Genomic DNA, 20424 nt, shown 5'->3' with positions numbered 1-20424 from the left:
TGCTTTTAAATAATATGTTGTCAGCAATTGTCACCTAAGAATTGTAATTATGTATGTAGCTTGTTTGTCCAGGAAAAATATGCCAATTGTTCATAATTAACATTAAACTCATTACTTGGATACTATCTGTATTTACCAAACTCCTTTTTGACATTCAGTTGATAAAATAGATGCTTTTTTTAAAGGAGATGTGTTCAGTGTTGTTTCACGTTCCATTCATATCAGCCCAGATTTTGTTGTCGGTGGTGAATGTACGACACCAGCCATTTTTGTACTTACATTTGCCCTACTGACATTCTGCAGGATGTTGCATTGGAACTTGGTGATTAGAAACCCATTTTGGTGCAGTGCTCTCTGTGGGAGATCTAAGCCCTGTGTGATCAGCGGCTGTGTTTCCTGAAGATGCCAGATTGAAGGAGCGACCTGTGGAGTCTGAACCAGCAAGTTACAATAGTTAATTCAATGCCAAATCATGCACAGCAAACAGAATAAAGGGAAGGAAAGAAAGATGGGATCAGAAAAGATAAAGAAACATTTTCAACATGATTTACGTTCTTAAAATTTCTGACAATAATTAGAATCTGGAGGAAAGAAGACTCCACGTTTGTAAAAGATCATTTTTAATACCAGATAGTATTTTAATCAAGACTTGCCACGCCTATAAAATGGATAAGTCTGACATAAGAAATAGTAGCGGAAGTAGGCCATTCGGCCTGGAGGGCTGGTTCTGCTGTTCAGTAAGACCATGAAATGAAATTAAATGAAAATTACTTATTGTCACAAGTAGGCTTCAAATGAAGTTACTGTGAAAAGCCCCTAGTCGCCACAATCCAGCGCCTGTTTGGGTAGGCTGGTATAGGAATTGAACCCACGCTGCTGGCCTGCCTTGGTCTGCTTTAAAAGCCAGCTATTTAGCCCAGTGTGCTAAACCAGCCACTGATCTATCATGGCCTCAGGTCCACTTTCCTACCTACCCTCCACCTCATTTAATCTTGAATATATTCAAGACCCAGCCACCACTGACCTCTAGGGTAGAGAATTCCAAAGCTTACCCACATTAGGGCAGTACAGTAGCACAGTGGTTAGCACTGTTACTTCACGGTACCAGGGTCCCAGTTTTGATTCCCGGCTTGGGTCACTCTCTGTGTCGTCTGCACGTTCTCCCCACGTCTGCGTGGATTTCCTCCGGGATCTCCGGTTTCCTCCTGCAAGTCCCGAAAGACGTGCTTGTTAGGTGAATTGGACATTCTGAATTCTCCCTCTGTTTACCCGAACAGGCGCCGGAGTGTGGTGACAAGGGGATTTTCACAGTAACTTCATTGCAGTGTTAATGTAAGCCTACTTGTGACAATAATAAAGATTATTTTTATTATAGAAGAGAAATTCCTTCACGCTTCCATCTCAAACGGAAGGCTCCTTACTCTTTCTGGGAAACTTAATATCCATTAGCTAAATACCTAGACATCATGTCTGTCCATATATTTCAATACTGAGTTTCTCAGCAAGATAAAGCAAAACATCCAAGAGGAACAGGACAATTTGTCAAGCAACTTGCTGATTTCCACGTTTAGCTGCGATGTGTGCTGTCTTTGGAGGTTGCTCTCCAATTTACATTGAATAGCATTAGCCTTAATGTTACGTTTATTGCAAAATCTGATCCATGCTTTCTTTGTGCAGTGTGTCCCTTCATTAAAATACACGTGTCGCCTCTTACACTATTCAATGGTATTCCGTTCCTTGTTTGGTCCATGGCTGAGAGTTTACAAACTTGCCTCCAACAGTGCTCGATTTAGAATGAATAATGGCTGCCGCCCAAGTGGTGCTGACTTGACTCCTCTTCTTCCAGTCACAATAGCAGAGCACAGAGATTAGGGATGCCAGACTTCACTCTGTGATGCAACACACTTAAGAAAATAGAAGACTGCTGAAAAGATAGAAATACACACGATTTAGAGTATTTTTGAGACTTGATACTATTTGTTCCCGAAGTAGGCAAATTATAGCAGTTAGATGATTTGAGCATTTGGATGTTGCGGGGAGTGAGGCTTTTGAGAGAATGGATAAGTGTGAAGCTCCAGAATGGAGTGTTGAGAGATATTCTGATGTTCTTCTTGGTCACATTCATGAAGGACTTTATTGCCCAGCCTTTATTGAAACTGCTTGGTTTACACATCTTTCTTGATTTTAAAGAAATAGTTGGAAACTTGCTTCAGGGACCAGATATAGTGCCTGTTGGGAGTTGTATACTCATCAAAATCCAATTGCTCTCCTTTTTTATGGGAAAAAGTCTGGACCCCTTGAAGCTACTCTCCCAGAACTGTCACTTGGATACAGAGGAAAGTGTGCTGTTCCTCCATGCCTGTACAGCGCAGTGGCGACAACCCGAGTGCAGTAAAGGCCACATCTCAAAACAAAAACTTGCCGAGTGCAGTAAAGGCCAGATCTGAAAACAAAAACATGCCATTACATTCTCGGAGGAATCCCCTTTGTTGACGGTGTGAGATTTTTCAACAGCACATGGATAAGTGTTGAAAATGCTAATGCGATTCCCCCACTTCAGCTTGTGATTCTACTTCACACCATTAAATAATAACGGCTGCCAGCTTAGCACATTTACAAGGCCCACAAGTCAGAGATCCAGGAAAACGGTTGTTGCCGGCTGAATGGAGTTTGTGAAGCTCTACGATTACCAGTGCTGTATATTGCAAACCTCAGTTTCAAGAATTGACGGCACTGCCTTAATGTAAAAAAAATCTCAGTCTCAGTCTGGGAATTATTGTGATCTGTTTGAGATCCAGTAAGTAATATCACAAGCCGAACATTTAACACATCTGCTGTTTTAATGCAGGTAACTATTCTCAATGTTTAAACATCCTTGCTAAAATATTTCTAAGACCTAGTGTCATCAGGTAAAGTAAATTCAGGTCTCCGAAAGATCAGTCACAGTAATAACTACTGCTACAATTACTTTAGTGCCAACTCCTTAGTTTCATTTTCACTGATTGAGCTCATGCTGTAAATGCAATTGAATTGGACAATAAACTGACATTATTTAATTGAAGCAGTAATTAACACTCTGTGACAGAAAACTTTGAAAGGCTGTACTTGCAAGTGGTGAGCACAGTCAGCAAGTCTCCTGCTGTTTAGTTTTGGCTTAATGGTGGCACTGCTACTTCTGATTCTGAAATTGTTGGCTCCAACCCAATAATGGACTTGAGTACTGGTATTAATTTGACATTTCAGTGCAATGCTGAGGGAATGCTGCATTACCCGAGATGCTCTGTTTCTGATCAGTAAATCATAGCTTTGTCTGCCTATTCAGATGGATGTAAAAGAACCTGTGATAGTAATTAACGAAAAGCAGAGTTTTCCTGGTGTGTTAGCCGACATTTAGCCCTCAACCAGCATTAACAAAGTGGATGAAACCGGTCATTAATCTCATTGTTGTTCTTAGCACCTTGCTGTATGTAAATTGGCTACAAAGCAATAATATTGTGAAATACTGAGAACCTGAATGGAACTATATGAATGCAAGTACGCTGTTCCCCATATGTAGCTGTTGAAAGTGCTTGCTGATCACCGATTGCTGCATTTCAATAACAAGCTCTGAGCAGTAAACAGTTGAGCAGTACTTAAGGTTGACTGCGTAATTTTTAATGTAGTCCATATTAGGGTGGGTAATTCCATGACAAATTTACTTGAGCTTTTTTGGGTGTCACTGGCATGGTGGATAGAAGATCAATGGAGTTCGTAAGAATAACATGGGGAGAGAATATAAAATAAAAGGTACAATGCAGAGGAACTTGGGTGCATATGTGCACAAGTCATTGTAGGTAGCAGGACAGGTTGGGAGACCAGTTAATAAAGGATACAATATCCTGGGCTTTATTAGTAGGGGCATGGAGTGCAAGTGCAAGGAGGTTATGTTGAATTTGTATTAATAAGTAGTTCGGCCTCAGCTGAACTATTGCAATCAGTTCTGGGCACTGCACTTTAGGAAGGATGAGAAGGCATTAGAGAGAGAGAGTGCAGAAAAGATTCATGAGAAGGGGACCAGTAATAAGGAACCTCAGTTATGAAGACAGATTGAAGAGTTGGACTATTTTCCTTTGAGAAAAGGTTGAGAGGAAATTTAATAGAGATATTCAAAATCGTGAGGGGACTGAGCAAAGTAGATGTGGAGAAACTGTTCCCACTCGTGAAAGGATTCAGAAGAAGTGGATGCAGATTTAAAGTGATTAGTTAAAAAAATGCAAAAGTGAGGTGAAGAGAAACGTTCTTACGCAGCGGGTGGTTAGTGTTTGGAAGGCACTGCCTGAGGTTGTGATGGAGACAGGTTCAATTGAAGCATTAAAAAGGGAATGAGACTTATCTGAAAAGGAAGATTGTGCAATGTCACCGGTAGAAGGCAGGGGAACGCACTAGTTGCTCTTTTGGAGAGCTGGCACAGACACAATGGGCCAAATGGCTTCCTTTGGGATGTAACAATGCTGTGATTCTGTGACTCCCAGAAAGTATTAGAAAATGTTCTGTACAAAAGGTAGAAGGCACAGATTTGGAGGTAACCTGGTGAAATGGGTTGCTAATTGGTTAGGAATTAGGATATAGAGATAGGAATGAGGTTTGATTCTCTGATTGGTGGCATTCTCTGATGAGTTAGCCCTGTTAAGCTGAAGCTATCATAGATCCACTTGATGAAGTCCTCCTCCATCTGCCTTCCTTCCCCTCTTAACTGCTCATTTATATACCTTATTCTTTGGGCAAGTAGACACCTCTTCCCTATAATTTGTTTAATTACATAACCCATTCTTACCAGGGAATAGTTTCTCATGGTGGACTGCTCCCAACTTAGGCTCCAACTGATGAGATTATTCCTTCAGTGATCTTTTGTATGGATGTCTTGTTACCTACTCCTGGAGAGTTTTTTTTTAGGATGGTGAAGCTGTTTCCCCAACCTCTCATTAGGCCCAGCTATGCCTACACAAAGGCTCGTTTTCAAAATTATATCCTTGGCCAGATAATGAGCTTGTGAAAATACATATATAACACGATTAACATTGTTAGTTGACTGTGTCAGCTCATGCAGACTGCTGAGGAATTGCCCTTTGCTAGAGAAACCTACTAATTATGATTCTGGGAGACCACTATTTCTTACAATTCACCACGTTGAGAAGGGAATTTCCTTATTGATATTTCACAATCAGCTCTTGACTAATCAACTTATTTCTCAGTCATAGGCCTGCATCCCTAACTTTTTCCCCCCAGGGGTTCATGTTAAAACATTCTCCCATCCTTTAAGGCCTTTTATTCATATTTAACCTTTTAATGCATCCTTGCCTTGGGTATGGGACCACTTTGCATTTGTGGTGATCCTGATTGAATCCATGAATCCGAGTCAAGACTTTCCACTTCCGTATTCCAGTTGGAATCTCAGCATTACATTGATGCCATTCTCAGCACATTGGTACGATGCACCCATATCACAAGGTGGTTTGTTGGCATTAGCTCTTTCTCAGCCACAATAATGACAACGAACAGTCGTATTGCACCCATTCCCTGATATTCCTCGAACATTGTCTTAATTCAATTGGTTTTTCTGCATCATCATATAAGTTGACTGTAGACTAGATCCTCCTTTGTGATGGTGACCGCTGACTGGACGATTCTAATACACGCTTATCAGTTCTACCTCGAATCATCCTATAGTGGTCTGTATTGAATAATCACGGTCTACATGATAACGGCGAAACCAGAATATGGTTGGCCATGGTGACACGGTGATCCGATAAAGACACCTGGGGCGCGATTCTCTGCTCCCCACGCCGGGTGGGAGAATCGCGGGAGGACCGGGCGAATCATGCCACACTGCCCTGGCACCCCCCGCGATTCTCCCCCCCCCCCCCCCCCCCCCCCCCCAAAAACTGGCATGTTGCGTTTTTCGACACGCCGCTCGGAGAATCGCCGCTCGCCGTTTCTCACGGCGACCGGTGATTCTCTGGCCCGGATGGGCCAAGCGGCCTGCCGAACTCGACCGGTTCACGCCGGCGCCAACCACACCTGGTCGCTGCCGACGTGAACAGCGCGCGACAGGTGAGTGTGGGGCCTGTGGGGGGCGGAGGGAGGATCGAGCACCACGGGTGTGCTCAGCAGATGTCTGGCCCACAGTCGGTGCCCACTAATCGTCGGGCCGGCGTCTGTAAACAACGCACTCTTTTCCCTCCGCCGCCCCGCAAGATCAAGCCGCCATATCTTGCAGGGGCAGCGGAGGGGAAGACGGCAACCGCGCATGCGCGGGTTGGAGCCGGCCAACCTGCGCATGCGTGGCTGACGTCACTTCGGCGCCGCCAGCCGCGTCATTCTCGGCGTGCCACTTTGACGCAAGCGTCAAGGCCGGGCATTCGGGATTCACGCACTCCCGCACCTAGCCCCCTGGGGGTGGGAGAATAGGGGGCGAGGAGCGGCCTCCGACGCCGGAGTGAAGCACTCCGGGTTTCACTCCGGCGTCGGCACTCAGTCTCCCTTTGGGAGAATCGCGCCCCTGGTGTTTCTTTAATTGGTTCTGTCTGGACCCAAGGTGTGTGGAAATCCAAGGAAGAGGATATGTGTGTGGTGGTCTGTTGTGCAGGAGTGCAGAGGCAGCAAAGTAATCTGTTTAGGAGTGTCTTCCAGGTCCCTATGGATCAGTTACCATGTCCAAAGGCTCAGCCAAGCTGGTGACATCAGTGAGCCCTCTGGTCAGAACAGCAGGTATAGGGGAGCATGTGGATTGTGCATTAACATTCTATTGACTGCTGTGGTGCAGGTTGGTGTTTGATAGCCCAGAATAGGTCTAACAATTATCTTTCGCAGGCAGAGTCTTTGTCAGTACGTTCCCTCGTAGCATTCTGGGTAATAATGCAGGCAATTAAGAATGGGTAAAAAATACTGGCTAGTAACACTCGTATTCCATGAGCGAATAAATAAAAATATTGTCTTACTGCTTCCGTTCACTCTTCAATCCAACCAGATTGGCACCAGAGGCAATCACTTTAAAATAGTTAATAAAGCAGTGCAACTGTCTCCTCAAATCATGGAATGAAGGTTCACTGCTCGCCCATCAGTCCGAGAAAAAAACACAGGGCAGACTTTGAGATAAGTTAGGGTATACACGGGATGGTCTCAACCTTATTTTGGTTTACGATGATGCCAGATGATCCACTCAGGACTTCTAGAAAGGTGAGACAACCTTGGCTGGTTAGGTATACTGATGGACCTGCAGTCCAGCTCCCAAAAGCAGTTGCAATGATTCTTGTAAAAGGGCCAAATGCTGAACATGGTCTGGGGTGGCAAGGACAAAATCAGTGATTTATCAGAGCAAGCAGGGGAATTGTAGAAAGCTCATCGGGGACCCCTGCCATATGAAAGGTTATTGACGTGAAACATTGGCCCATATTTTCATGGAGTCATGAAAAGTCCATGAACCTTTCAAACTGGTAGCCAGGACCCAGATGTGGAAGGCCCACCCCTATTTCTGACATTCTATTTTAGCCAGGAAGGGAGTAATGTGTGACTCTCACAGTAAACGCAAACTCAGCAGGGACATTTCAGTCAGTGCTGAGTTCAAACACCTACTTTTTCTGTAGTAAGTGTTTGAGTCACATTTGTTAGACTAAATATAAATGCTTTTGAAGGATACATAAAATTGTAGAGCTACTAAAATGTGATGTGAAGTTACTAAAATCACCAGCCCTATAAAAATTGAATTAAAAAAACAGGCGGCTTGTGTCATTGACAGATAAAAATACTCTATTGCAACAGTTACAATAGCTTTCTGTTGACATTTCTCGAAGGACAGTCATTATGAATGCTTGGCTATTTTCCACAAGCTATAATTATCTCAGCAGGGAGGCTCCTGAATTCAAAGTTTGATTGCCAGCTTGAAGAGGTTATTAAAGGATTAGTTGTCTTTAAATGGGGCTAGGAACAGAAGTGTGTTTGATTTTATATGGGATTACTTTTTGAAGAGGCTTTTGTGAATGGGAGTTTTTGTGATATAATGAAGACTATAACAGATATTTAGACCTTTATTTTATTTCATCTCAACATGGATCCCGAGGTCTGCCCATGGTGGATACTGGGCGAGTTGGCATGGAGGTTGTAAAAGCTAAGGGTTTGGCATGAGGTGGCATGGAGGCTATAAGAGGCAATGGGGGAGGGTGGGGGTTGGGTGGGCATTTAGTCAGCATGGTGGCATGGGCAATGGGTTGTTGGTGATGGTGTGCGAGAAGTGAGGACTAGAGAGCCTAACAACAAATGAAACAAGTCACAGAAAACCGAAGCAGGCCTTTTAAACAGCTCACCTCTTCATTTGGCAGCCCCAGTGGCCTTCTCTGACCAGGATCCGGCAGTAAGCACAACTCTCCCTCACATGTCACCCTTTTCCACACCACCAGGTCAAAGATCCTGCCATTTGAGGAGCTTCTCTCAAAACGGGTGCAGCGTGCCATGAAATACCCCGATTCACACCGCTCATCTTGGGAGCAAAAATCCAGGCCCTTGACTTTGTTTTTTTCTGCATGGAATTGTCAGACATGCTGAGTATTGAGATCCTTTCAGATCTCGCTAATAAAATATATTGGCCCAGTTAAATATTCGTGTAAAACTAATGTAGTGCTTTCAAGGCATGAAGCGTGTCAGAGCTCTAGTTTACCATATAGCCTTACCCATTTCTGTATAAAGAAATATGGATCCATGCAAACAAACCCATCAGGGCAACAGGGAATTTAAATACAGATCCCTGCCCCCCCAGCCCATGCCATATTTCATCCTTCCTCCCTAGGACAACCAAGAAAGTTAAACTATAAGATGCACTTAAAAATATATTGCTGACAATAACTCACCAGAGTTAAAGACACACTCCTTTGGCATGAATTATAAAACAAAATTGCAAATTAGCAAATTGTTCATCTGCAGACATGCTTCTCTGCAGGAAATATAGGTGTCTTGACTTTAATTTGAGTCTATGCACATCATGAGTTTGTATCCTTACCTGTTTTTCTGCCCTATCATCCACCTTGTTTTTAAAATACCTTATTTACTTTGAGATGATATAATTGCAGTTGAAATCTAAATTTTACTTGAGTTCTGCATCCAGATCACTGAAACATTTCTCTGTATTTGAATATTAATTATTCACAAATCGACTTGGTGACAGTTGTCATTTAATTGTGACACAGAACAGAAATTGTATCTTTTCCAGTCATTGATCTTAAAAGGCTTTGTAATTGAAAATAATGGACAGGATTTACAGGATTCATTCAGATCCTGATACTAATCCTGTTGAGTACAATTTATCCAAGTTAAAAGCTTATTCACACCTACCTGAGTATTAAATCTCTTAAAGAAGCATTCTTTCTCCAGTCATTATTAGGCAAAATAAATCTCTTTTAAAGAAAACACTTTTTTTTTTCTCAAGGCTATTGTTTCATTTTTAACTGCTCTGTATATAACCTACAAATAATGGCCTTTTGCAATGAAAATGGACAAAAAGAGACTAATTACGGGATGCACATAGCATGTATGATGCTGGACGTAAATGCAGTGTAATTGGAGAAAAACATAGTGAGATTGATTCTGAAATTAAGAGAAAGTGACTCCGGGATTAAAGCCTCGGGTTTCCTGGATCATGCTTCATGCAGAATTTAGGCCTAAATTTCCACAGACTTCTTGCTGATGGAAATTCATGTTGAGAATTTCTGCAGCACTCATTTGCTTAAACTAGAACCTTAAAAACTGACACAAAGCAACACCACCATTGAGGTAATAGTGGGCAAGGGCTTTTGTCTTTTGCCAAGGCACATTACGCAGGATGCATTAGTGATAAACATAAAAATCTACTTGCTTAAATTGAAAGCACAGTTTTTATTTATGCCCTAGTTAATCTCTGTGGCATAGCTCAGGGACATAATGACATGAGGTGAAGTTACCAATTAAGTTGAGGGAGAAATTAATTATTCATTTTATGGAGGAAGTACTTGATTTCATAAATGTGCTATGTGGATTTTGTTAAATTTAATTAGCAATAGTTAGAAAATTAATAATGAAATTGAGTAAATCAAATTTAGTAAATTATTAATGAATAGTAATTGGAACTTTAGGTGCCCACCCTCCCATTTGCAATTTTCTCGATTACCTGTGAACATTTTCACAAGAGACCTGTGAGAGTCAAGGCTCTGAACATTTATTTAAACAAAGAAAAGCGCCTCCATATTATGCTCTGCAGCATCAGATTATCTTGTCTGTGCTCCACTCTGAAGGTGTTAAATCAAATGCGAATAAGAGGTGAGGGCAACTGAATTTGCACCTTTATTTTACTGTAATGCATGCATGAAAATGTTCTCACTTACATGCAACTATCAGAAAATTTGCAGTACAAGCAATATTTTGCTATTCATATTTAATGTGTTATTCATTGAACTCCCTTTGTTACTGGAAGCTTAAAAGCCAGTCACAGTACAACTTTCTGGAATAATTTCTGTTTGTTTTTTCCCAAATTGCTGGATACAAATGCCCAATGTTTAATTCATCCCTACCCACTAGTATAGCTTCTAACTTTGAGATTCCTGAATATTCAACGGTTTCCATGGAGGGGAGGGGGGGGGGGGGATCTCATTACTGTACAATGAAGTTTCCACCAAATAGATAGCTAGCATAAGTGTAGTGAGTGTAAAGGTGAATGGGTAGATGGGAAAATAGATGGATACGAAAAGTGGATAAATGGGTACAATGATAGATGAATACGCGAGTAGAAAATGACGATGCATGCTCCCCTTGATATTTAAGTATACATACAAAGCTTTCCATACAGCCTAGAGTATTGCAAGAGCTTTCCGTCCATTAAATGCAGGCATATTTGCTGTCATAGAACATCTGCAAAATCTCTCTCTGAATTTCTTAGGTCATGTAGAATAAAGTGAATTTGAGTGATACAAAAGATGACAGTGCCCCATGTACCTTTTGAAGAAATGTTTCCAAGTTAAAAACTGCTTTTCATGATGATCCTGAAAAGTCATTGCAGCTCTTAGAAAGGTTAACTTTTATGTCGTACCGCCAATGCTAGTGATGCTTATCTAATCACTGCAATTATCTAGGGGCAAGATTATGCCAAACAGCCTGCTGGAAAATTTCTGGAGCAATTATGTATGTTTTTCTCTTGGCCTCTTCCAATGTTGTAGGAAAACCTAAATCCAAAACATATTTACAAAGAATCCTTGGGGGCATTCGTGAGTGTCTTGCTGTTATCTATTATCTACGTTCAGACATACAGTTGTAACAGGAAGTATGTGTTACGTTAGGTTAAAGAACAGTTTTCAGTTTCAGGTCACAATGTTAATGATAAAGGTGAGTAATTCCGATGAAAAACCATTGCAGGTATCTTTCAGAGTTGGAAAGGTGCCAGGTAGAAAAGGTGGCCATCTAATAATTGTGGTTAAGTCAATATGGGAACACCTTGAAACACTCACAAACAAATCTCTGTTTTCCATGAAGAAGAGAAGTGAATTAAGCTTCAGTTTGTGTTTATCTGGACAGTATTCATGATAATGATACAAACAGAAACTGTAGACAGTCTGCCCATCTGTGCTCATCTTGTTGCCAACACGGATCTTTATTTCAATGTAAATCTTTCAAAATAAAGACAGACCTCCCTTGTCTTGGTGAGCAGTCCAGATTAATCATTGCTGCCAACAGTCAGCCTCCCTTATTTATTCACTAAGAGCTCCAATTGATAAACTGTGCATGCAGAGTCACGCATATGCTTTCTATGTCTTGGTGACAGTGTCCACAGGGAATTTATGTACAGTGTCCTTCTTTATGCCCCAGGTCCTCAACATCGAGATATATATATCTTCGCACATGCATGCACACAGTTACTACAGCGGAAGAGCCTTTAAAAAAATAATTAAAGTCACTGGCCTTCCAGTGCAGTTGCATGCAAAAATGCAACCCACGGCTCCTTTCATGCTTTAAAGAGAGCAGATGGAGGAGATCTTGCTGGAGATGAGCATCTTGTACCGTATGCCGTCAGACTTTTTCCTGCACCCTTCAGCTGGAATATACTTGCACTATAACCCTGGCAACGTCGGCCTTTTGGCTAAGATCAAGCCTAAGATTTATTTTTTAATTTTTCCAAATAAAGGTGCAATTTAGCCTGGTCAATCCACCTACCCTGCACAACTTTGGGTTGTACACTGGGAGAATGTACAAACTCCACAAGGTCAGTGACCCAGGACCAGGATTGAACCCGGGTCCTCAGCGCCGTGAAGCAGCAGTGTCAGCTTGGATCTTGTGTGTCTCTCTTGTGGGGACCATGAATTGGAATGAATTTGAATTGGTTTTAGGAGCAAGCAGGGAGACGGATTAAGGCAGGGGTGGGCAAACTACGGCCCGCGGGCCGCATGCGGCCCGCCAAAGGTATTTCTGCGGCCCACCAAGTCATTAAAAAAAAAAAAAAATTTTTTTAATTTTTTTTTATTTTTTTTAATTTTTTTTTAAGGTTAATGGGGGGGGGGCTGTTGGGTTACTTACTGGTATAGGGTGGATACGTTGACTTGAGTAGGGTGATCATTGCTCGGCACAACGTCGAGGGCCGAAGGGCCTGTTCTGTGCTGTACTGTTCTATGTTCTATATGAGGCGCCCAGAATCATAACCGGGTGAAGTAATTATTTTACTTAATATACTATGCGGCCCTTTGTGAATTGTGAATTTCTGAATGTGGCCCTTGCACGGAAAAGTTTGCCCACCCCTGGATTAAGGGCTTGTCCTGTCCACTCTGCACATTGTCTTTGCATCTTTGAGAAAGGAATAAAAAATATTTTTGAATGCTTTGCGTTATGAACCTTCTGGGAGTGTGGGCTGATAACGGTGTGATGAGGACAATGGAGCATCTGGGACCTTAGTGAATGGTGTGACCAACAATCTCTCTCAAGCTATGAAATTGAAAGATTGAGAAAGAAACAGAAATAATGGGGAAGGAGGGTGAAATCAAATCAGGTACTGGTAAATGAATAATCAGAGGCAAAGAAAGATTGGATTAAGGGAGAAAGAAAGAGAAACAAGGAAAATGTTTTTAAAATGCAAATTTAAAAAATAGAACATTTTACTTTGTGAGATGCAAAGAAACAAAATTATTTAAATTTTTACCTTTCTGGATTGGTGAGATTGATTGGCATTGCATTAACAATTATCACAAAGTTAAAAGGGTAATTGTGCTATTCTGCGTTCGTGTGAATGACAGACGTTGCTATTTACATGTAAATCAACCATCAGGTTCTGGAGATTTGTAACTCATACCATATCTCTTAATTCCCTGAATGTGTTGCCTAATTTGTGTATTAATAACAATGTGTAACATCAACTCACTATTATTTCTCCAGCAAGATTTGGCCTATTAAAAATGAAGGCAATGGAGAATAACTCTCATTAGTACAGTTAGTCTAAAGTTAATGTCACGAAACAGAAGTACCATTCTGAATAAATTTAGTAGAAATGTGTGGCAAGAAGAGTACTTTGTACAGCCTACTCATTTGAAGGATTGCTAACCGGTCTGTTCATTAGCTGCATGCATCAGAGGGGAGCAGGGGCTTTCCACTACTTAAAGTTAGCCTGCATCTCTTTAAAGGAAGGTGCATTGATCAATCAGGTGTTGGCTGTCATGCAGGAACTCAATCTGACCTGGAAAAAAAGGATGGCACAATATGAGAGAAAGTGAGCTCCAGGATTTTTGGACTTTGTACTGGAGGCCTTACTGAAGAAGGTGAAAAGTAGGAGCTATTTCCTTTTCCTCCTCCTGTTCCTTCTCTTAATGGTAATACTCCTTTTCCTCATCCTTTTGAATAACTGCTTGCCCTCCAGCTGGCCACAAGTTGCCTCCCCCTCGGATTGGAAGACGAGTATAGCAGAACACCCACTTCTGGTACCCACTCTGCTGCATTACTGAAAAGCTCTTCCAATTAAAACTATGTTTATTTAAATATTGCCCCCGCCGAGCTGTCATCTGTCCACCAGCCTAAAAATTGAGGCTGGGTGTGAATAAGCCTTTCAGTGGCCACTAATTGGCCACTTAAAAGGATCTCATTTGGGGAAAGGGTGCCCTCCCCAGCTTAAAATCACTACCAGGTTCAGTGGGCAAGAACCTGGACGGAATCCCACCTCATCCATGTAATTTTTTTACTCCTCCCCCTGCCTAAGCACCTGCCATTGGCCGTGGGATTTTGGCAACAGTGTGGCTTTAGACTTTCCAGAGGAACCTCCAATACGATCTTTATTGACAGAGAAATCTAAGAAAAATGATGAGAACAACACCAGGATCTCTTTGCATTAACTCCCCTGCTCTTCTTCAAATTAATGCCATTGGATTTTTTATATCCACCCGTCAATCTGAGAATCCCACCCACAGTCAATGGACTTCACCTGTGACATTCTTGCAGTGGGTGGAGCAGACGAATCCAGCCCTCAGAATATTGTGCTGTAGTGGGGAACTAAACTCAACGGCCAGACCGGCTCCTCAGAGATTGGGGCACCCTTTCAAAATGCTGCCCCGATATCTAAATGAGGTTGAGGATCCCGAACATCCCCCACCCATGGACAATGTGACCCCCCGCAGACATGAAAACACCCCAGAGCGATAACCTCTACCCCCATCACTAAAAGTGATTATACCACCACCCAAACCTGAAGGTGACCCTGTCCCACAGCCATCCATCCTTGTGGGCAGTGGGGCAAATGAAGATATCCCACTATGGGGTCGTTGAGGGCCGCCCACACGTAGGGCCTCTCTTTGAGGTTCCCATCCCTTTAATCAGCCCACTTCACCCCTCCCCAACCTTCATAAGCTTATACACCCCTTTCACCCCAACCCCCCCTCCCGTGTCACGGACATGGCCTCCCTCAGGCCCCCAACCAACACCCATGGTACCCAGATGTCGGGCAGTGCCCGGGAACTCTCCTGCCCTATTCCCGACATAGCCCTCCCAGAGTGGAACATCGCGTCTGGTCTCTGCTTGTGGAGACCCATACTAATCGGCACCTGGGTAAGGCCTCACTGGTGCGTCTGGTGACTCCCGGGATTTGGGAAATTGCGGCCTCAAACCGGCTGGGCATATTTAGATATGCCTAGTGGTTCATTTTACATATAAATCACGCTCAGCGAGGGTGTGATCCATATCACGCTGGGCACCACGGGTCGGGTGAGTTGCAATGTGGCTTGGGCCCGGCATGAAGCCCGTTTTGGGCCGACCACGCGATGCACCCGGCGCAACGGGATCAGCGCCAGGTGCAACGCGATGGGAAAACCATTCCATTGGTTAATGATTTGCTATTCATCTCTTTAAAACAATTAATGACCGAGAAGAATTTAATCCAATTGCTACAAAATAAAGGAAATGCTTATAAGCCATAACCATATCATCTATGAACAGAATATAAATAACATACTTATCTTGGGTATTTCTGATCCTCTCATGTGTTGGTTCTGATTAGTCATAGGGATCAAAATGCTCCTGTATGTTATGTCTTGGTAGATTGTATTTTTACATCCTGTTCAATATTGATCTTTCTGTTTGTGACAGAATGTACACATAGAATTTTACTGGATTGCTAGAATTTTTTAAAAAATATTTTTTATTCTCCTTTTTCACATTTTCTCCAAAATTTACACCCAACAATAAGCAATGAGCAGTAACGAATATAATGTCAATCCCCATATCAACAACAATCCCATCTTCCCACCAAACCCCAAACATTGGCCCACATGTTAACATAAACAAATGACAAAAAGGAATCGGGAATCACCCGTAGTCACCATTAACACATACAGTCCCTCTCCCCCAACCTTCCGAGCCGAGCCCCCCTAATGTTCGATGTGATCCAATTCTCAAAAGTGCATAATGAATAATGCCCATGAATTGTAGAACCCCTCCATCCTTCCACTCAGTTCACATTTGACCTTTTCAAGCGCAAAGAATTCCAGCAGGTCCCCCTGCCACGCCAGGACGCAGGGTGGAGAGGCGGATCTCCACCCTAACAGGATCCGTCTTCGGGCGATCAACGAGGCGAAGGCTATAACATCTGCCTCCATGCCAGTTTCCAACCCCGGCTGGTCCGACACCCCGAACATGGCCTCCCGAGGGCCCAGGTCTAGTTTCACATGCACCACTTTAGAGATTACCCTAAAAACTTCCTTCCAGTAATCATCCAGCTTTGGACAGGACCAAAACATATGAACGTGGTTGCGACCCCCGCGACGTTCACACACATCGCCTACCCCCTCAAAGAGCCGGCTCATCCTTGCCCTTGTAAGGTGTGGTCTATACATGGATTGCTGGAATTAACATAATTCCGTACCCTATCTACTAGAAAATGATTCCATCCTACAGATCAGAAAGTAGAATTATGTATCAGAATATTTTATGAGCTGTTGATATTAGCTGAGATGGTTTGTAGACAAATGACTTGACTCTTTTTGTAAAGTGCTAAAAAAGCAGAGCTGCCATTTTAATTTTATTAATTCTAAATCTTCTGATTGTGGGGTTGCAGTGAAGATCTCGGAGAGGCCTCACGGAACTGGTGATTTTTTTCTTTCCACAGCATAATTAGAATTTCGGGTGAAATTGCCTTGCCAAGTGTTTCAATGGGCCAAATATTGCTGTTCAAATAATGGCAGGGCTGTTGGCCAGTCTATGAATAAATGGTACAATAAAGTCAGGCACTGACTTTCCCCGCACCAGCCTCCCCGAACAGGTGCCGGAATGTGGGGACTAGGGGCTTTTCACAGTAACTTCATTTGAAGCCTACTTGTGCGAATAAGCAATTTTCATTTCATTTCATTTTTTTCTTTCAATGACAGACGTGGCTTTAAAAATAAAAATCCCAAAATTGCTATTTGAGCTGTGCCACTTCACTGTCAACCTCAAGGAAATGTCATTTCATTCTCTACCTCACTATTGAATGTACACTAGATACAAAACTGAATTCGCTACAGAAAGTTAAGCGCCATCATTACAAGTGTAAGTACCCTACTAATGAGATGATAATTGTTTATCATTGTCAATCAATTCAACCTTTCTGGCATTGCAAATTAGCAGTTATAAGTGTGGAGTCACAATCCTTTATGTCTTTATGAAATATTTGAAACACATTGAAAGGATTACAACCCCCCCCCCCCCCCCCCCCCCTCCGGGCACAGCCAATTTTCCAGCAGTGGATCTTCCCGTCCTGCCAAACTCAATAGCAATTTGCATTGCTCACCGGTCGCGCTGCCAGCGAACCTGGCACAGAGGGTTGTGGCGCAGAGGGTTGTGGCGCAGAGGGTTGTGGCGCAGAGGGTTGTGGCGCAGAGGGTTGTGGCGCAGAGGGTTGTGGCGCAGAGGGTTGTGGCGCAGAGGGTTGTGGCGCAGAGGGTTGTGGCGCAGAGGGGTGCGGCGCAGAGGGGTGCGGCGCAGAGGGGTGGGGCGCAGAGGGGTGCGGCAGAGGGTTGTGGCGCAGAGGGTTGCGGCGCAGAGGGTTGCGGCGCAGAGGGGTGCGGCGCAGAGGGGTGCGGCGCAGAGGGGTGCGGCGCAGAGGGGTGCGGCGCAGAGGGGTGCGGCGCAGAGGGGTGCAGCGGAGGGGTGCGGCGCAGAGGGGTGCGGCGCAGAGGGGTGCGGCGCAGAGGGGTGCAGCACAGAGGGCTGCGACGCAGAGGGGTGCAGCGGAGGGGTGCAGCGGAGGGGTGCGGCGCAGAGGGGTGCGGCGCAGAGGGGTGCGGCGCAGAGGGCTGCGACGCAGAGGGGTGCAGCACAGAGGGGTGCGGCGCAGAGGGCTGCGACGCAGAGGGTTGCCTTCAGTGGGACCAGAAGATCCCGCCTGTGGGAAGGGCCAGAAAATCCTGCCCTTCGTTCTTCTTGCTTCAGTCTTTCTCTATCTCGGTCTCTTTCCCTTAATCCAATCTATCGATCTATTGCTTTATTTCTACTCTGTACCTCATCTGAACTCGCTCACTCCGATTTTCACTTCCTGCTCAGTCCTAGAGCTGTTTATTTCGCAATCCTTCAGCAAGATTGCTTACAGAGATACACAATTGGTGACTAATTCATCGTAAGCGCTGTTTCGCTTTCAGCTCACCCTTTCAGCAACTTGCCAGGCATGAAAATTAAAACCTAAACATTAAAAGTCAAGTCTTATCTAATGACCAATGCTGCTGCAAGATCTGGGCCAGCAATTTGATCTCTCTTCAGTTCTACTTACGCAGTCCAGGTTATGACAAAGGGTGCTATTTTATCTAAGGCGTATGTCCTGAATATAACGAGTGCTCCAATGTCAGCTTTTGCTCAGTGGTAGCCCTCTTGCCTTTGAATCGGAAGGTTTGGATTCAAGTTTCGTTCTCGAGATCTCGGTCAGTAAGCTGAACTGACACAAATTCTGGCCCAACATGCGCAGTAGTCCATACCCAGGAATTATAGAAGAATAGATCATCCAACCATCAACCTGATATTAGACCACAGCGTTGAAGTAGCTCCCCGTAGGCACGTACATACTTCCATAAAAAACCCATAACTATTTGAATTCTCTGTTGGGGGAATGCTGTTTTGTTTTGGATCAGTTTTTATCTTGCACCATGTGCTCTCAATTCAGATGACAGCTATCGATGTACCTATTACAGAAGGGGATGGGAAATTCTAACATCATATGGCAGGCTCTACCAAGAGTCTATTGGCAGAAAACTGATGCCCAAAATCTGTTGTATTTAATAAATGTCTGTTGGATTTATCAAAATGGAAATAAGATTGCGTTCCACTTTGAGCTTTGTTTGTAACTGAATTACTGCAATGTTTTTTTTCAGGGTGCTGTGATAACGCCCACAATGGACCACACCATGTCCATGCAGCCAGCCAGTATGATGGGACCTTTGACTCAGCAGATGAATCACATGTCACTGGGCACAGCAGGAACAGTAAGTGCTGAAGATATCAATGTGAAGCACTTCATCTCGGAATAAACTATCTATATTTTAATGACAAAAATATCAAAAACAGACAATTGAGCCATGGGGCAAAAATTAATGAACTGTATTTTGCTCTAGGTATTAATGGTCAGAAAAATGGGTAGCAAAGTGCCACGGGGCTTTCTTCCATTTTTGTGGCCCGTCTCAATTTTTCTCCCAGTGCAGCAGGAGGAGGAAAACAAAACACTATTATTAGAACAACAAAGACCATGTGAATTTATACAGCAGCAAGCCTAGTAAAATGAACCAATGTGTTTCTCAAAAGTTACCAAACAGAAAGTAGGGTCAAACCAGAGATGGAGATGTTAGGACAAATGGTCAAAGGGGAAAGTCTATGAAGTTGATGAATTGCATATAAAGACCCTGTTAAAGGGATATGTTGAGAAATGCATGCAGTTATGTCAACGGGTGGAAAGAACAGGGGGTGTTTTAACCTGTTCAGGTGAGCGGGTTTCTTTACAGGCAACAAGTTAAAACATCTGGAACAGCCAATGTGTCAGAACACCAGAGGAATCAGCCAACTGCAGCCTTTAATCCAAGTGCTTTCTTCAGTGCTCAAGAGACCCCTGGGGCACAGGCAGATATTTAAATATAAAATGATCATTGGCTGCTGTTTTAGACTTTAACTCTGTCTGTTTCTGTGGCTATCTAGAACTTGCCAATAGCGTTGCCAGCCTCGGATTGGCTTGCAGCTCTCAGTGGGTTGTGTGCCCCCTTCCCCCCGGGTCTTTGTTCCTGGGAGATTGTTCCACCAATGTCCTGTCAAGCATCTGAGTGGAACAATCTGCTGGCACCTTCACAAGGCTCCATCCGGGATTCACGAGACCTGAATGGAACACATCCTGAAGTGGTTATTTTCATCTTTGGGTTGGAAAACTTAAGATGGTCGATCAGCTTCCCATTGTAAACCTGGCACGATCCAAGAAATTACATGGGTTGGGGGGGGGGGGGATTTGTCAGAGCCTAATCACAGCAGTCAATCCACTATTGCAAATTTCCTGGCCATCTTGGCACTTGTCTTAATAGACAAATCGATTGAAGAGATGAAACGGAATTCTTTACAGTATTTTTGCCAATAGAGTTGGAGAAGGAAAGAGAGTCAAATGGTGAGATTTCTCCTGAGTATAAGTAGTAACTACTACCACAAGGACAGCAGTTGGATGGAGAGGAGGTTTCCCACAGTTACTCTAAGAGATAGCTTTGGCAGATCGACAGAAGGACCAGCTGTTTGAGGAGAGGAAGACACCTACCAACACCTTTCAATAGAATAACATCTAATATCTCCTGTAGTGGTTTTGCAGAGGTTCAAGCTTAGTTAATGTTGATTCAGGATATTTCCATCCTGACTCCGTGATTCAAAGTTTGACTTCAAATATTATCAGCAGACAGCCATAAGGGCCTTTGACAT

At 43.4% G+C, this 20424-nt stretch overlaps 1 protein-coding gene across 7 annotated transcripts in view; it reads left to right on the top strand.

Moving 5' to 3' along the window:
* LOC119966096 (RNA-binding motif, single-stranded-interacting protein 3) overlaps window positions 1-20424 on the top strand; it is a 1648548-nt gene that overhangs the window by 1599889 nt on the left and 28235 nt on the right. For all 7 annotated transcript variants that reach the window (XM_038797302.1, XM_038797300.1, XM_038797299.1 and 4 more), the window contains one exon: window positions 18855-18965. In XM_038797302.1, the coding sequence (XP_038653230.1) occupies window positions 18855-18965 (111 nt within the window). The remainder of the gene's footprint in view (window positions 1-18854; window positions 18966-20424) is intronic.

This window comes from Scyliorhinus canicula, chromosome 5, assembly GCF_902713615.1.
Source record: "Scyliorhinus canicula chromosome 5, sScyCan1.1, whole genome shotgun sequence".
Lineage (NCBI taxonomy): Eukaryota > Metazoa > Chordata > Chondrichthyes > Carcharhiniformes > Scyliorhinidae > Scyliorhinus > Scyliorhinus canicula.
This window is presented reverse-complemented; position numbering and strand designations above follow the sequence as displayed.